At 44.8% G+C, this 14,754-nt stretch overlaps 1 protein-coding gene across 1 annotated transcript; it reads left to right on the top strand.

The window, feature by feature from the left end:
• Positions 1–132: 132 nt before the first annotated feature.
• Positions 133–14,708, top strand: LOC117431393 (peroxisome proliferator-activated receptor delta-like). Its single transcript, XM_034052266.3, has 8 exons — positions 133–957; positions 7,256–7,840; positions 8,203–8,354; positions 8,852–8,990; positions 9,071–9,273; positions 9,579–9,785; positions 10,217–10,460; positions 10,848–14,708. Exons 2-8 carry the CDS (start codon positions 7,315–7,317, stop codon positions 11,093–11,095), a joined length of 1,719 nt encoding a protein of 572 aa, XP_033908157.3. The 5' UTR covers positions 133–957; positions 7,256–7,314; the 3' UTR covers positions 11,096–14,708.
• The last annotated feature ends 46 nt before the right edge of the window (positions 14,709–14,754 follow it).

Genomic DNA, 14,754 nt, shown 5'->3' with positions numbered 1-14,754 from the left:
TTTGAAATGCACCAATCAGCAGCCCCGGAAACAGTTCGTGGTGAAACTGTTACAAAAACCTTTTCAAGCCAGATCTTGCGTCTGTAAGCGTGCACAGTGACACCTGCTGGTTAAACACCTTCATGACAGGCAGAAAAATGCCAGTTCAGTTGATGCACGCACTTTCTTTTTTTTTGCCTGCAGAGAACTTCAGAAAACAAATATGCAAACATCCGAGATCAATACAGAGCGGGGCTCTTCCGGTACCCTGTTAGTACTTCCGAGAATGGATACGCGCTGCTTTTAAATGGACAGTCGGCAAGGATTTAAATCCACGTCCACACACACCCTTTCACATTTATGCTCCAAGTTGCACCTTGACCTGAGATCAGCGAATGCTCAACTTTTGATTGTCTCTAGAAATCATTTAAAATTCGCGATTCCTGTTCAAAAATACGTGGGTTGTATTGCTAGAATTGAACCGTGGCTGTGAAACTAAAGGAGGCTTACGAATGGGTGTATTATCTGTACATCGTTTCAAATACATACAGCGCCCTTTAAATTAAGATATTGACGCGCAATAAGATCCAACGTAACCTCCCCTCCCCTCACGACGTCACGCCGTACGTGCGCGTCACCTCTGACAGCGACAGCGGAGATCCTGACAGGGAGGCAGCGGGCAGAGGAAAACAAAACTTCGGGGTGGAAGTTTGTTCTGAATTCAAACAGGAGTCATAAAATAAACACACGGGTCGTCTGTGGTAAAAAAATAAACACCGGACACAGCCACGCAAAGAGAACGGCGACGTGAAACTCTTTCACAGCAGCCGGGGGACGGGGAAGAGAAAGAAAGCGAGTCGGAGGAGTGCTTTAAAAAAGTGAAAAGATGAACCGCGTTCTCCCGGAGCGCCGGTGTTTGTGATTCCCAAGAAAAAGAACAAGGAGCGAAAATTACTCCCCAAGTAACCAGAGAACGAGGTAAGGAGAACTGGCCTTAAAAAGAGACCTGTCAAGTCATGAGATCCCTGACACACTCGCAGAGACGAACATGGTTTTTTGTACTCTGTGTGTGTACAGAAAACGCGATCAGGTGTTCTTCTAAGAAGGGCCGTCTAGTCTGTAAACTGAATTGTCAGGTATCTTGAAAAAACAAAAACAGAACAAACAAAAAAAGAAACCCAGAGTGTCTTTGGCTTTGTCTGGGTGCGGTGGGGGTCGTTTTTTTGCGAGGGAGGGAGCATGGATAATTCATTTGAAAAGCTGTCCATTTCGAGGACGCGCGGCTTTTAACTGTGTCCGATTGTCTTGAAAAACAAAAGCAAATGCGTCGTGTAATCGGCAAACGCGAAGTTGAATGGCGTTATTTCAGAAATTGTTTTTCTAGCAGCCTTCTCGGATCCTGTTCAGCGCTTACTATAATATGTGTGTCTCCATAGACTAGCTAGTATGTTTTGAGGGAGATCTGGAGTGTCTAATTCAGCGGTTGTAAAACGATAAAACGAAAGTAGGGTAGGAACAGATCAAACACACTTTGGCCCATAAAATGCTACAGGTGATAATATAATCGCTGTCACGCTAAAACAGTGTTATAAATAACACACACCGAGGGAATTGCGGGGGTCTAACTGCTATGATAAGTCACGGTATCTTATTAAAAGCGTCTTGCTTTATAAACTGTATCCCAAAGTCAATCTCCACGCGTGTCCCTTTAGCGAGGGGATGACTTTGTTTACATTGTAAGGGAATGTGCTGACCACGGCATTGTCCTGATTCAGAGTATAGCCTGTCAGCTGACCATAGTGACATTTACACGGACCATTTCCTGGAACTGAATTGTCTCAATTCTTTACATCTCAGCGTGAGCTCCTGTGCTCGCAACAGAGATCGTTGCGGTATTTATAGGTGACTCACTGTCATTTACAACAGTGGAAACTTTATTGGGTAATTCTTTTTAGTATTAACTCTAAGACAATCTGGAATGGGAGTAGATGCATGCTTGGAAATAGATTCAGTAAAAAACGCACAGGAAATGATTAAAGCAATTCCAATGTAGGTGTCAGACTCGAGATTTGCAAACTGTTTTGTTTTGGATACTGGTTGAATGAAGGTGGGTCTCGACAAATGTTTCTGCTACTTAGCTATATACACAAAATCACAAACAAAATAACTGTGATACTGGCTAACGGTTCCCCTTAAGGGGCCCTTTAGCTTCCTGTTGAGAAATTCTTCCATAACCAGGGATGGAAATAAGACTCCCACAGCATAGTGGTGTGATACATTCCTGTTTTTACTAGGAGTTTAATAAGACACACCTGAACTTGTTACCGATACACTGTGACTAATCAAGCTTGTATTAAATCCTGGAATGGTTGAAACTGTAATGCAATAGGAGTCTTATTTCCATCCCTGCATAACCAATGAGTTTTGTGTTGTAAGATCGAAGACAGATTCTCCAAGAAAGTGGCCACATCCACAGGTAATATCAAGCTCAGTTGACGTATCGCTCCAGAGAGAGACACCCACTTTGTACAGTACACATTGTAAAGCCCTGACTGCCCAGCCTCAAGCAAGGATGCAATGCTCATTGTTTCTGCTTCAGACTGTCTGCCCTTGAAGATCTGCCGAGCGTTTCGACATGTCTACCCAGAACCTGTTGTGCTTGTTCCAGGAATGTACTTCATTGTGCAGTATGTCTCTACAGGGTAAGAGTTGAGTAAGCTTATTGCGTGTGTGTGTGTGGGGGGGGTCTCCTCATGTCGTCAGAATTTTAAAAACCATGATGTTCTCTCATTTTCAGCGAGGTGCTGCCAGGGCAAGTGACAGCACGTTCCAAAAAACAAAAGCGGGTAGAGAAGCCTCTGCAGCATTGGGTTTGTAACACTAGCCTTGTGATAAGTTGTGCTTTCCAAATTAATCTTAAGCCCCTTTCACAGTGGCCTGCCCGGGTCTGAGTTCACAAGCACACCCTATTAACAGATAGCAGATAGCTGGACATAGATACTAATGGTAAAACCCAGTGGCTGGCTTGTGTCGCACTTCCAAAACTCTCCAGTACTCCATCCCAGTCCTTCTCTGATTGCTGTCCTGACAGACTTCAGAGCCTTTTAGTATTCCTCGTGCTAAACGTTCTCGAGTAATGAAGAATGGGGCTTTTGTATTTCCAGGGATTTCTGCATGGCTATTGTGATCAGGCTGTGGGACTAGGGGGCAGTGGTTCAGCTGAGAGACTGGGAGACAGTGTAGCCTAGTGGTTAGAGGTGAGGGACTGGGAGAGAGAGAGTGACAGTAGCAGTGGCTTAAAAAGAGCACAGAGCAATCCTGTATTAAGATGATAATGCAGAGATATAAATAAGCCTCCCATAAGCTGTTCCTGGCTTGACACTTTACAGTCAATAATAAAACCTGTCAGCCTCTTGGAGTTCGCATTCCTGAAGAGAAAGAGACCCGACAGCCAGACCGTTTGTCCTGAGCCTTGTTAAAGAACTCTCCCCTTCTTCACCTCTCCCTCACACAGCGTCAGTGTAGCTGAACTGGAATGTGTGCGACGTTACCTTTCAATGCACAGCTCCCACTAACCAGATATGAGAGTCGCTGCGGAGCTACTGAAATAATGACCTTGCAGACAGAAAGTTGATACAGCTGGTTCAGAGTGAGGGAGCTTTTGTTCAACATTACGGACCTGAAAGTGTGTCTGACTGGCCATTCCCTACTGCTTTCCAAGTTGTTTCTTACTGGAGAAGTTTTTTGTAGGTTTCTCCTTCAGCTCAGGACACATGTCCCTAATTAGCAAACCGTGCATTAGGCAAACCGGGAAAGCTCGGGTCTTTTTTGAGAACCCACCATCCGCGATCGACTGACAGTTTCTTGGTGTGTAAGGTCCTAACCACACACGCTGCCCAGTTGATGGTGCAATGCCCAGCCGAAGACTTTTACCCTTGTTCTGCGTGGTGTTATATAGAGCAAGTCTGCCATTGGCTGGTGCGGAGGTGGGGCTTGCCTGTCTTCACAGTGTTCCATCAAAGAGCCTTGAAATATCATTTTAACTGGAAAAGCCTCCTTCTGCAGAGTGGCTCTGATGTGCTGTCAGGGAAAGGAGTCTGAAAACACTTGGTCTCTTGTTAGGAACTGTACTGGTTTAAAAAAAAAAACATGGAAAAATTAAGTGAATAAAAAAAACAAACTGGTAGTTTCCTATGTTTCTGGAACGCATAATTAACGAGCATGAAAAGACGTGTTTAAGGCAGCTGTTTACGCAGACTTTCCTAGTGCCCTACCGACTGAGTTGCCCCAAGATGGCAAAGAAGTCTGGTCAGTTTAATTCTTTATTATCATACCATTAACCCAAGCCATTGACCAAGATGGTAACTGCAAGCAGTTCTGTTCCGTTAGTTACAAAAAGTGGCAATTTTCTTACAAAACCAAATAGTCTACTGTGGATGTAGCCGGGTCACTTATTCATAAAACAAAAGTGTCACCTTTACACCTGAATCATCTCTTCTGCCGTAATGTTCACATGTTAACAAAAAAAGGTTTTGGATCACAGAGTTGATTTGCTGATTAAACGTCTGAAGTTTTGAGGTTTGAGTCTCGTCTCTCACCTCTGTCTAAATACCACAGCAGGACCTGTGAAGTGAATGCAGTTACAGTGGTGCGTGTTCAGATCGATTCTGGATATGTGATTTCAATACCACAGCATGTCTGCACAGCTTCCTGTATACTAAGCAGTCAGATGACTTGAACCTTTGTGACCCTGAACGCTCAAATACATTCCCAGGCTCTATCGCTTTCACTATGCAATCCATTTCCACTTTCAGGAACTTTGCTGACAGAGTCAAACTTCCTTCTTTGCTTTCTATTGTCTTTCCTCAAGTTGAACGCAGGCCACTTTCGCAACAAGCAAACCAAAAAAAAGACATCTTCATTTCAGTTTGCAGCTTTATTTACAACAGTTCAATAAACGCGCCTGCCTTTTAATTGTGTCATTCATTCAAACATGAAGCGTGGCCATATTTAGTTACCTGCACTTCATCATTTAAGTTTGAAACGTGTGTTAATGCTTCTGAACAAAGTCAAATAAGTGCAGTCAAACTTTTTGTGTAACACAGCATGCTAATTTAGATCAAGTCCTGTGTAAGATAGAGTAAGATAGAGACAGATCTGCAGTTCACTCTGAGAAGACGCCCAGCAGCCTTTCTCTAATGTTAACTGCTGTTATTCAGCCCCGTTCTCAACAGAAGACAGTCTTACTGCTCCCCCCCCCCCCCCCCCCTGCTTAATTTCTATTGACCAACGTGGTGTACTTTTGCAGCATCTTTTGGCTTGTGGCTTGGTGAAAGGACACATTGAATTGAGTATTGCAATCGGATTGAAAAACAGGCTGCTGGGTTTGTTTGGTTTTTGGAAACGGCGTCCTCTCTTCAGTGTCCTACAGCCAGCGACCCCCTTCACACCCCCTCCATTCTCTAAACAGTTTGTACACAGTTATGAAACCGGTCCTTGAGTTCAGCTGGTGGATTAAACTGGGGGGGCGGATGGTTGTTTTGTTGTTTGCTCTGGGAAATGAATAAAGTCTTTTTGGTTCTTTTTAATCTTCGCAAAGCCGGAGATTTCCAAAGATTTGTAAAAGTTTCGTGCTGTAAAATGCAGCCGGATGTTTTAAAGGGGCACCTCCCTGCTTTGAGCTCCGTGCGCATGCTGGTACAACACCCTGCTTCCCAGTCCGCTTCTGTATCCGCTAGGCCACGTTGCCAGCTTTAACCACCAGGTAGCGCTGCCTACCTCCCAGTTCTTTAGCTGCAGTACAACCGCAGACTCCTGACCAATACAAATCACAGTTCTTCCTGACCGTCCCTGTGACTGAGAGTTTAGAGGCGTTGTAGAGCCAGCTTTGCACGCCCCAAGGACTTGTGATTTGTATAGAGTTCCACGCAGCTGAAGAAGGGAATGTGGGAAGGTTGAACTTGATAGCTGATACTGTACTGTGTGTCAATAGACACAACCAGACAGTCAGTCCTTGGCTGTCAACGGGTGTCCTTGGTAAGTCAGTCCTGCACACAGTGTAGAGCATGCATACATACTCACACAGTGTAGAGCATGCATACTCACAGTGTAGAGCATGCATACTCGCACAGTGTAGAGCATGCATACTCACACAGTGTAGAGCATACATACTCACAGTGTAGAGCATACATACTCACACAGTGTAGAGCATGCATACTCGCACAGTGTAGAGCATGCATACTCGCACAGTGTAGAGCATGCATACTCACACAGTGTAGAGCATGCATACTCACACAGTGTAGAGCATGCATACTCACACAGTGTAGAGCATGCATACTCGCACAGTGTAGAGCATGCATACTCGCACAGTATAGAGCATGCATACTCGCACAGTGTAGAGCATGCATACTCGCACAGTGTAGAGCATGCATACTCGCACAGTGTAGAGCATGCATACTCGCACAGTGTAGAGCATGCATACTCGCACAGTGTAGAGCATGCATACTCGCACAGTGTAGAGCATGCATACTCGCACAGTGTAGAGCATGCATACTCACACAGTGTAGAGCATGCATACACGCACACGCTTTCGAAGTCTGCCATGCAGGCGCCTAGAAACTCTTCATCACCTATAATTATAGGAGTGAGACCTAATAAAACATTTTTTAAAACTATATGAACATAATCAACATTTTATTTAACATCATGTAATCAAAGAAACTACAAAGTGATATTGCAATAGTCTACCGGAAGCCATAGTAGTAGTACAGTATTTCATGTTAGATTTCGAAATGCCACATTTTTCCATTTTTGCCAGTTTTCCGTTTTTAAGTGTATGTAAAACTACAAAGCGGTATGTTAGCGTAACATTATTCAGCAGGTTTCATTCGACTGTATGAAGCAAAATTTGTTAATTCTATAGGGGGATGAAAAACTTTTGGCCATAGCTGTATATGGACTTCACTAGGGTAAAATTAACTAAATGGTCTACAGAAAAATGGGACTTCAGGGATGCAAATAAGACTCTCGTTGCATACAGTGTGATCCATGAGTTTAATAAGTGTTACCTATACACAGTGGCTAATCAAGCTTGTATTAAAACCTGGAATGGGTGAAACTGCTATGCAATAGGAGTCTTATTTCCATCCCTGGACTTCCAAGACAGGTGTTCAGCGAAAGTTTTTGCTCTGAAAAAGTGTCCCTGCTAGCATCTCTGTACTGAGGTGCTTCCAGCGATGTGCTCTGATTGATTGGCCCTGTTGTGTTTCTTTGGCAGGGAGGAGATTGAAGCGCTATGACGACGGCCCGTCAGCGATAGCGAGAGGACGCGCTGCCATGGAACGGCTGCAGGACGGAGTTTCGGGAATCGGCACTAAGGATCGGGGGTTAGGGTTCGAGCCTCAGCCAGGAGGAGGAGGAGGAGGAGGAGGAGAAGTGGTTGCGCTCCAGGAGATCCACCTCAATAACGGGGAGTCACTGCCCTGGAATGGGGAGTCCACAGTGGCAGGCAGCCCTGAGAAAACATTGCTCACTACTGGAGCCGGGCTGGAGGAGGGCGCAATACAAGGAGAGGTTTATATCCAGGAGGGAGGCGGGACCGAGGTTGTCTGCGACGAGACAGTGTTGGAGATCTATACCCTGGAGGTAGCAGAAACACCTGACATTATTTCACAAGATGCAGGATCTGAGCCCAGCTCTGACGGGACAGTGCATGCAGAGATCAGCGGGTCTCCACACCGGACAGCCAATGGGACAGCTTGGGAACTGAGCCCAGGGCTGGAGGAGGACGGGTCAGAACCCAACAACAATAACTACGGAACCACAGAACCAGAGAGCCCGGCGCCGTCCAGCAGCTACACAGGTAGCCAGAACTAGAATGTACATAATAGAATGGCCTATTCCGATTAGGGAAAGGGTGTCATAGAAATCTTTTGTTTCTCTGGTTGTGTTTTGTGTTGCTAAAGAAGTTGCTGCCGCTTACTGTTACCGAATCAATTCACGTGTTGTAATTCCAACTTCGTACACACGTCATAGTCCAGCATCGACAGGGCCTTGTGACCTGCAAGTCAGCTACCAGAAACATTACATAAGCGTCAGAGCTGCTGAGTGGCGTGTGTATATAAATAGTATAAATAGGAGATCAGTGTGGCCGTGCCTGCTTTCCCATGTGCAGTTCCAGTGTAAAGGCAGCGGTAGTGACCAGCAGCTCTCTCCTCTCTCCAGATCTGTCTCAGACCTCGTCTCCGTCGCTGTGTGATCAGCTGAAGCTGGGCCGCGAGGAGCCGCCTGGCCCCGGGCTCAACGTTGAGTGTCGGATCTGCGGGGACAAGGCCTCCGGTTTCCACTATGGGGTGCACGCCTGCGAGGGCTGCAAGGTACCGCTTTCTATTCGAGGGGCGAGGGGGGGGGGGGGGCTCGCGTTTTAAAGGGAATGGGATCTTGCCTGGAGTACAGTGCTATCTGCAAATTCCCTGCTGCGGAAAAAAAAGAAACGCACAATTCATCAAAGTAACGTTTTTAAACTAATGGGAACTTTTCCTTCTTCTTTCTTCAAGTAGACAGCTGTAAGATTTCCAGTGCCCACGTTATCAGACAAATGAAGGTCATGACTGTACCACCATATAACTGGCTTCACTTTCTAACGCAGCCCTGTATTGGAGTTACTAATGCATTTTGGAGATTGAGGGCTTTCTTAGCATTAATCTTGGACTGTCGAATGTTAACTTAGGTAAGGCAGTGCTAGATTAGTGCTAATCAGCGTCGTTGGAGGGGACAGTAGTACAGCAGGTATAATAAGCTGAATGTTTTCCTGCCCTGTCTTTTATTGAATCCGCTGTAACCCCGTGCCTCCCTGGTGCAATTCTGTGTTCAGGGATTTTTCCGGCGGACGATTCGTATGAAGCTGGAGTACGAGCGCTGCGAGCGGACCTGTAAGATCCAGAAGAAGAGCCGCAACAAGTGCCAGTACTGCCGCTTCCAGAAGTGCCTCGCGCTGGGCATGTCCCACGACGGTCAGTCTCAGCTGCTTTACAATCGGAGCCACCTGCTTGTGTTGTGACGTCGCTGACCTTCCCGTTTTTTATCTCCGTAGCGATCCGGTACGGCCGCATGCCGGAAGCAGAAAAGAGGAAGCTGGTGGCCGGACTGCTGGCTGGGGAAACGAGCGTCCAGAACCCGGGGGGCTCGGACCTCAAGTCACTGGCCAAACACGTCTACAACGCCTACCTGAAGAACCTGAACATGACCAAGAAGAAAGCGCGCAGCATCCTGACCGGCAGGACCAGCACCAACCCGGTACCAGCACCACTACTACCAGCACTGCATTGCAAACAGGCTTCCTTTAGCAGCTTTAGTCTTTCTAAAAGACATACCCCTCTGAATAAAGACTTAAATAAGGTCCTATGCACTCAGAGAGCATGATGCGCTTGGGTGTTTTAAGGTGTAGTGAGTTCCTTGTTGTATTCAGGAGCCCAGCCAGGCATGGAGTTATGGGGCTTATTGATGGGGCTTGTTTTTTAACTTCAGTCTGCATGTGTGACGCCATTTGAAATCCATAGTGAAGTCCGTGATGTATTTCTGTGTCCCGTTCCTCTCCGCAGCCCTTTGTGGTCCACGACATGGACACGCTGTGGCAGGCTGAGAACGGGGTGGTGTGGAACCAGCTGATCCACGGGGCGCCCCCCACCAAGGAGATCGGGGTGCACGTGTTCTACCGCTGCCAGTGCACCACGGTGGAGACGGTGAGAGAGCTCACTGAGTTTGCCAAGAGCATCCCGGGCTTCGTGGGGCTCTACCTCAACGACCAGGTAACAGCGGCTGACACCCCAACTCTGTACTGTTTAAATGCATTGTCAAAGCAAGGGACCACCTTCAGCAAAGAACATGTCTAAACTCTGCATTGTCGTGTAATATATACTCTTAATTCGTTCAGAAAATGGTTGCCTTTTCCCAGTTATAACTTGTCAAATTTAGATGAAAAGACAGCTGAAGCAGTGTGACATCTCATATTTCGTTTGTATCCAAGTTGTTTTGGGATTGACTTGTTCATACCCTGCTGGGATAAACCAGATTTATTTCTTTTTGCAGCATTTGACAGCACCTGGATTTCATTAAGAGAGAATCCAGGTTGATTCCCCTGTGCTGTAAAATACAGTAGAGGATTCAGGCTAAATGGCTTTGTCTTTGTGTGCAGTTACTTTATTGTTGAAGGAGTGTCTGACGTAACGTGTTTCCACAGGTGACGCTGCTCAAGTACGGCGTGCACGAGGCCATCTTCTGCATGCTGCCCTCCCTCATGAACAAGGATGGGCTGCTGGTGGCCAATGGCAAGGGCTTCGTGACGAGGGAGTTCCTGCGCAGCCTGCGCCGGCCGTTCAACGAGATCATGGAGCCCAAGTTCGAGTTCGCCGTTAAGTTCAACGCGCTGGAGCTCGACGACAGCGACCTGGCTCTCTTCGTGGCTGCCATCATCCTCTGTGGCGGTGAGCTGGGGTCTGGGCTGGGCTGATTCAGGGCAAGCTCGTCCTGAACCCATTGATGTTGGGCAGGTTCGATATAGTGGTTGAGATAGACGCGAGGGAGAATGAGGGTCACCATGTCTTGGGGAGCTCTACCTGTAAGCTGTTTATTAAGAATAAAATATTGTGAGGCCAAATGTAAGCACAGTAGCAATTGATGTGTCAGTAAGTTTCCTTTACTGATAACAATACTCAAACGTTACACACGTACTGCTTAAACATGATCATTAGGTGCAGTAATGTGGCGCCTAGTTAGAAACAGAAAGTAAGTAGTGATCTCTGGGAGTAGCATCAAACCCAGAGATGCATTTAAATATGCTTGTTAACCCTTCGCTGTCCTTGTTCCTGCAGACCGACCTGGCCTGATGAATGTGAGGCAGGTGGAGGAGATCCAGGATAACATCTTGCAGGCTCTTAACCTGCACCTGCAGGCTCACCACCCCGACTCGCTGTACCTCTTCCCCAAGCTGCTGCAGAAGATGGCCGACCTGCGACAGCTAGTGACTGAGAACGCACAGCTCGTTCAGAAAATCAAAAAGACAGAGTCCGAGACCTCACTACACCCGCTCCTGCAGGAGATCTACAAAGATATGTACTAGAAGAGCAAAAAGAAGACAATCACAAACACAAATATAGAAGTGTGTGTATATATATTATATATTATATATTATATATATATATATATATATATATATGTATGGATACAGCCGTTACATTGAAACATCCCAAACCGTCAAACAGCAAGTAAGAGGTGCAGATTCACTGCTGCTGCGACAGAATACTTTTATAATTATTATTATTATTATTATTATTATATTATTATTGTTATTATTATTTTTTAACCAATAGGGTTTAGGCGTTAAATTGAGTCCAATCTAGCACAGCAAAAGTGTCCTGATGTCCTCCAAGCTAAACAAAACAAAATGCTGTGGGGTAGTTTGGGCATTTCAGTCATTTCAGGCCTGGTTTTAATACATCTAGAAATGTGTTCTTAAAGGTTTTGAAGATTATTAGCAAGGAGAGTTTATTACAGTATCTGTGTAAAGCTCCTGCTGCCCTGTAATTATAAGGTTGTTATAATGCCTTCATTACATGGCTGTATCCCTATAGTTCAACATTCTCTATAAAAGAACTCCCTTTATAACACGTATATAGATGCATTTATCACTGTTTGGGACTATGTAATGGTACATGAATGCGCCAGGATTGATACCTGCCCCATTAGACGGTGGAACCCCTCTCTATCGCAGCCTCTGAATTTAAGGGGGCTCCCTCTGTTCCGCCACAACTCCAAATGGAAAGAGACTGGCGGAGAGTGGTTGGTAATGGCAAGTCGGTCTTTATGAAGAACTTACTGTAACGGGTTATGGCTCTGTCGGTCCATTCCAACCAGATCCTTAATGACTTCAGAATTGCATACCTAGGTTCTATTAAATAAGGAGTGCCCTGCTTGGAGCAGGGCTCAGGAATGCTCAGTTGAATATTAAGAACATGATTGGAACAAGGTCCTGTGTTGGAATGGATTGATTGAGAGTTTTTCTGTCCGGTTTCTCTTATGACAGGCTGAACGGTCCACCCCCTCAGCACTGGTGCAAGACGGTTTAGAAGCACAGATACTGCGGTTTAGTCCGAGTTTACTTCTGAGTCATTGGTTTACTGTTTTTTGTTTTTTTTTTGTATTTAGTTGTTTTCAGCACAGGGTGTTTGGAAGTGGGTTCTCAAAGGCCAAAGAATTGGTCTCCTTTCAAGGCCGTCTGGGGCTGCCGTGCACTAGGGACCTGGGATCAAGCCGTGGCATTTCAGAGGACTTGTGTGTAGGAAATGAGCACACACCTGTGATTGTGTTACGTTTCCATTTGCATTCCCACTCTGCTCCTGCCTTTAGGTCTTCCGGATCAACTTTGCGTTTGCTGGTTTCTTCCCCTCTCCAGAAGCCCTCGCTCGCTTCTTCCAATGAACAGTGCAGCCTAGTGGAAACCGGGGTACCGAATTTCTGAAAACATGAGGAACAAAAAAGTTCCAATAAACTGTAACGAAGCTTAAGACAGATTATGAACTGACAAGACAGTAGAATAACATTTAGGTTTGTAAATTGTTAAAGAAAGTGATATTTATACAGTCCTTGCTGATCAGCAGGCTAAATATGTCATGCATCTGTGCTTAGCCAATGACTTTGAACCAAGACGAAACCTCAAATTCAGTATCTGCCCAAGTTACTGAAACAGAACCTCAGCATGTCTAAACGGATGCATAACACAGTTTTGTTTTAATGCCAAACTATAATGAGATAAGACAGAGCTAAGAAGTAGCAGTATTACATCTGCTGTCTCTGACACTACCTGGCAGTGTTTTTTCATTTGAGGTAAAAGGAAAATTGAACAGGGGAAAAATAAAGTAAGACTGACTAACTAACTAACTAAGCCCAGATCATTGGCAATCAAGGGCAGTCAGGTGACACACGTGTGTCGTGAATTGTCAAAATGTATTACTTTTTTTTAGTTTTTTGTTTTAACACTGCAATGTACAAAGAAACTACTGCATATGACAGGAAGAACAAAGTTACAATCAATTCATTCGTAAAACTTTACTGCTTTACTCCCTTAAATGTTACCTCTAAATTTCTGCTACCCTGGCCCAGATTTATGACAAAATAACAGTCATGTTGTATTGTTTTAAATACACAGATTTGTCTTAAATATACAGTAAGTATATTTAATGGTATGCTATTTTTGTATGTGTAGTAAATAACAATGTAGGTTTGTGTTACAGTCTGTAGCAAGTTTACTGTGTGCATGTGTGTGCAGGGGAGAATACCTAGCTAGACGTGTGTTATAAAGTACATACAAACGAAGCAGAATTCCTGCTTCGCTAGCAGTACTGATTACAACACTGAGCCTTGTAGCATGCACGGTCCAAGGGGTAACTAAACTAGCACGAGAAAGCATCTACTGAAAGTCAACTGCATGAAGATAATCGACTCTTGAGGGATTCACAGAGTTTCACTTCGGCTGCTGGATTGAATATATGTATTATTATTATTATCAGGGACGCTGCTTACAATGTGTCTGTGGAAACCGGATCTTGTCTAATAAAGGAGCACTGTGCATGGAAAATGTGTAACCACATTGATACATGTAGAAACCTTTTTATGCCTGTGTAGACAATGGGTTTTATGATGCTGTTACTATCAAGCTCTGTTGTAACCCCTGCTCACAGCAGCCGCAGTACAATGTCAAAGGATACCTTCTGTAGTGGTAGCTGCACACTGTACTACACAGGCCAGCTGAGGTAAAGAGAAGGGAAGCAGTTGGGTGAATTAGAATCGTGGAGAAGCACTGTGTTAGCACAGGTCTGGCTTTGAGCAAGGACTGAGTGTGGAACAGTAATATAGTCCTATGCTGAACAAGATTGCTGCAGCACTGTGCAGTTTCCACTCTCTTTGCATTGTACTTGGTGCCATGCAATGTGATATCAAACATCCTCCTTGCATGCATTCATATTATCCTAAAATATTAGTTTTCCCCCATGGAAATTGAATTTGCAGAATGTTACTCCTCATCCCTCTAGAATGGAAAGGCCGTGGACAGTTGGAAGAAATTGGCTTCTCGTTCCTTTTCCTCGGTTGATGCATAAAATTGCAGCTGGTTTTCTGTACTGTCTTCCTATGTCTACTTTTTGCACCCACAGAGTCGTAGATGGATTTAAGACTCCACCTCCAACAGCTGGTGCCATTCCAGGTTTTGCTGTGCATCATGGGAGAGCTTTGAGCTTGTTACCTGTATAATGTGGCAAATTTGACTCAATGGAGTGGATCAGACTGCTATGCAATGGGAGTCTTATTTCCATCCACGAGTGAATAAGACACTGAAACTAGTAACGGTTTTAAAAAAATATACATTTAGCATGCTACAGTAACCTGACCAATAGAGAGACAGGCTTCCATGGGCAATCATTAGAACAGGCATCCCATTTATTTTATAAATGAAACTGCAATGTGAGCCTTCTTCATATGAGAGCGGGTGATGAAGAGAAAGGACAGTGTAGATCTCAGAATCAGTACCACGCTTTGAAACTGCTCTTGTGGTTTGCTTTTCTTTTTTTTTTAATAATAATGATTATAATAATGTAAATATGAAGTGTTATTGAGCAAATGTACACACTCCATAAAACTGAGAACTAGATATTTTAATTAAAAAATCAACCTGAATTTTATCATGGGTCAGACTGTCTTCATTTTAATGAGTATCAAATGTGTTGT

Source organism: Acipenser ruthenus, chromosome 30 (assembly GCF_902713425.1).
Source record: "Acipenser ruthenus chromosome 30, fAciRut3.2 maternal haplotype, whole genome shotgun sequence".
NCBI classification, from domain to species: Eukaryota; Metazoa; Chordata; class Actinopteri; order Acipenseriformes; family Acipenseridae; genus Acipenser; species Acipenser ruthenus.
This window is presented reverse-complemented; position numbering and strand designations above follow the sequence as displayed.

Bases quoted from the DNA above. Each gene is read 5' to 3' on its own strand.
- LOC117431393 (XM_034052266.3), top strand. From the start codon at position 7,315: ATGGAACGGCTGCAGGACGGAGTTTCGGGAATCGGCACTAAGGATCGG. The intron at 8,991-9,070 runs GTCAGTCTCAGC...TTATCTCCGTAG, and splicing joins GCTGGGCATGTCCCACGACG to CGATCCGGTACGGCCGCATG. The intron at 9,274-9,578 runs GTACCAGCACCA...TCCTCTCCGCAG, and splicing joins GCAGGACCAGCACCAACCCG to CCCTTTGTGGTCCACGACAT.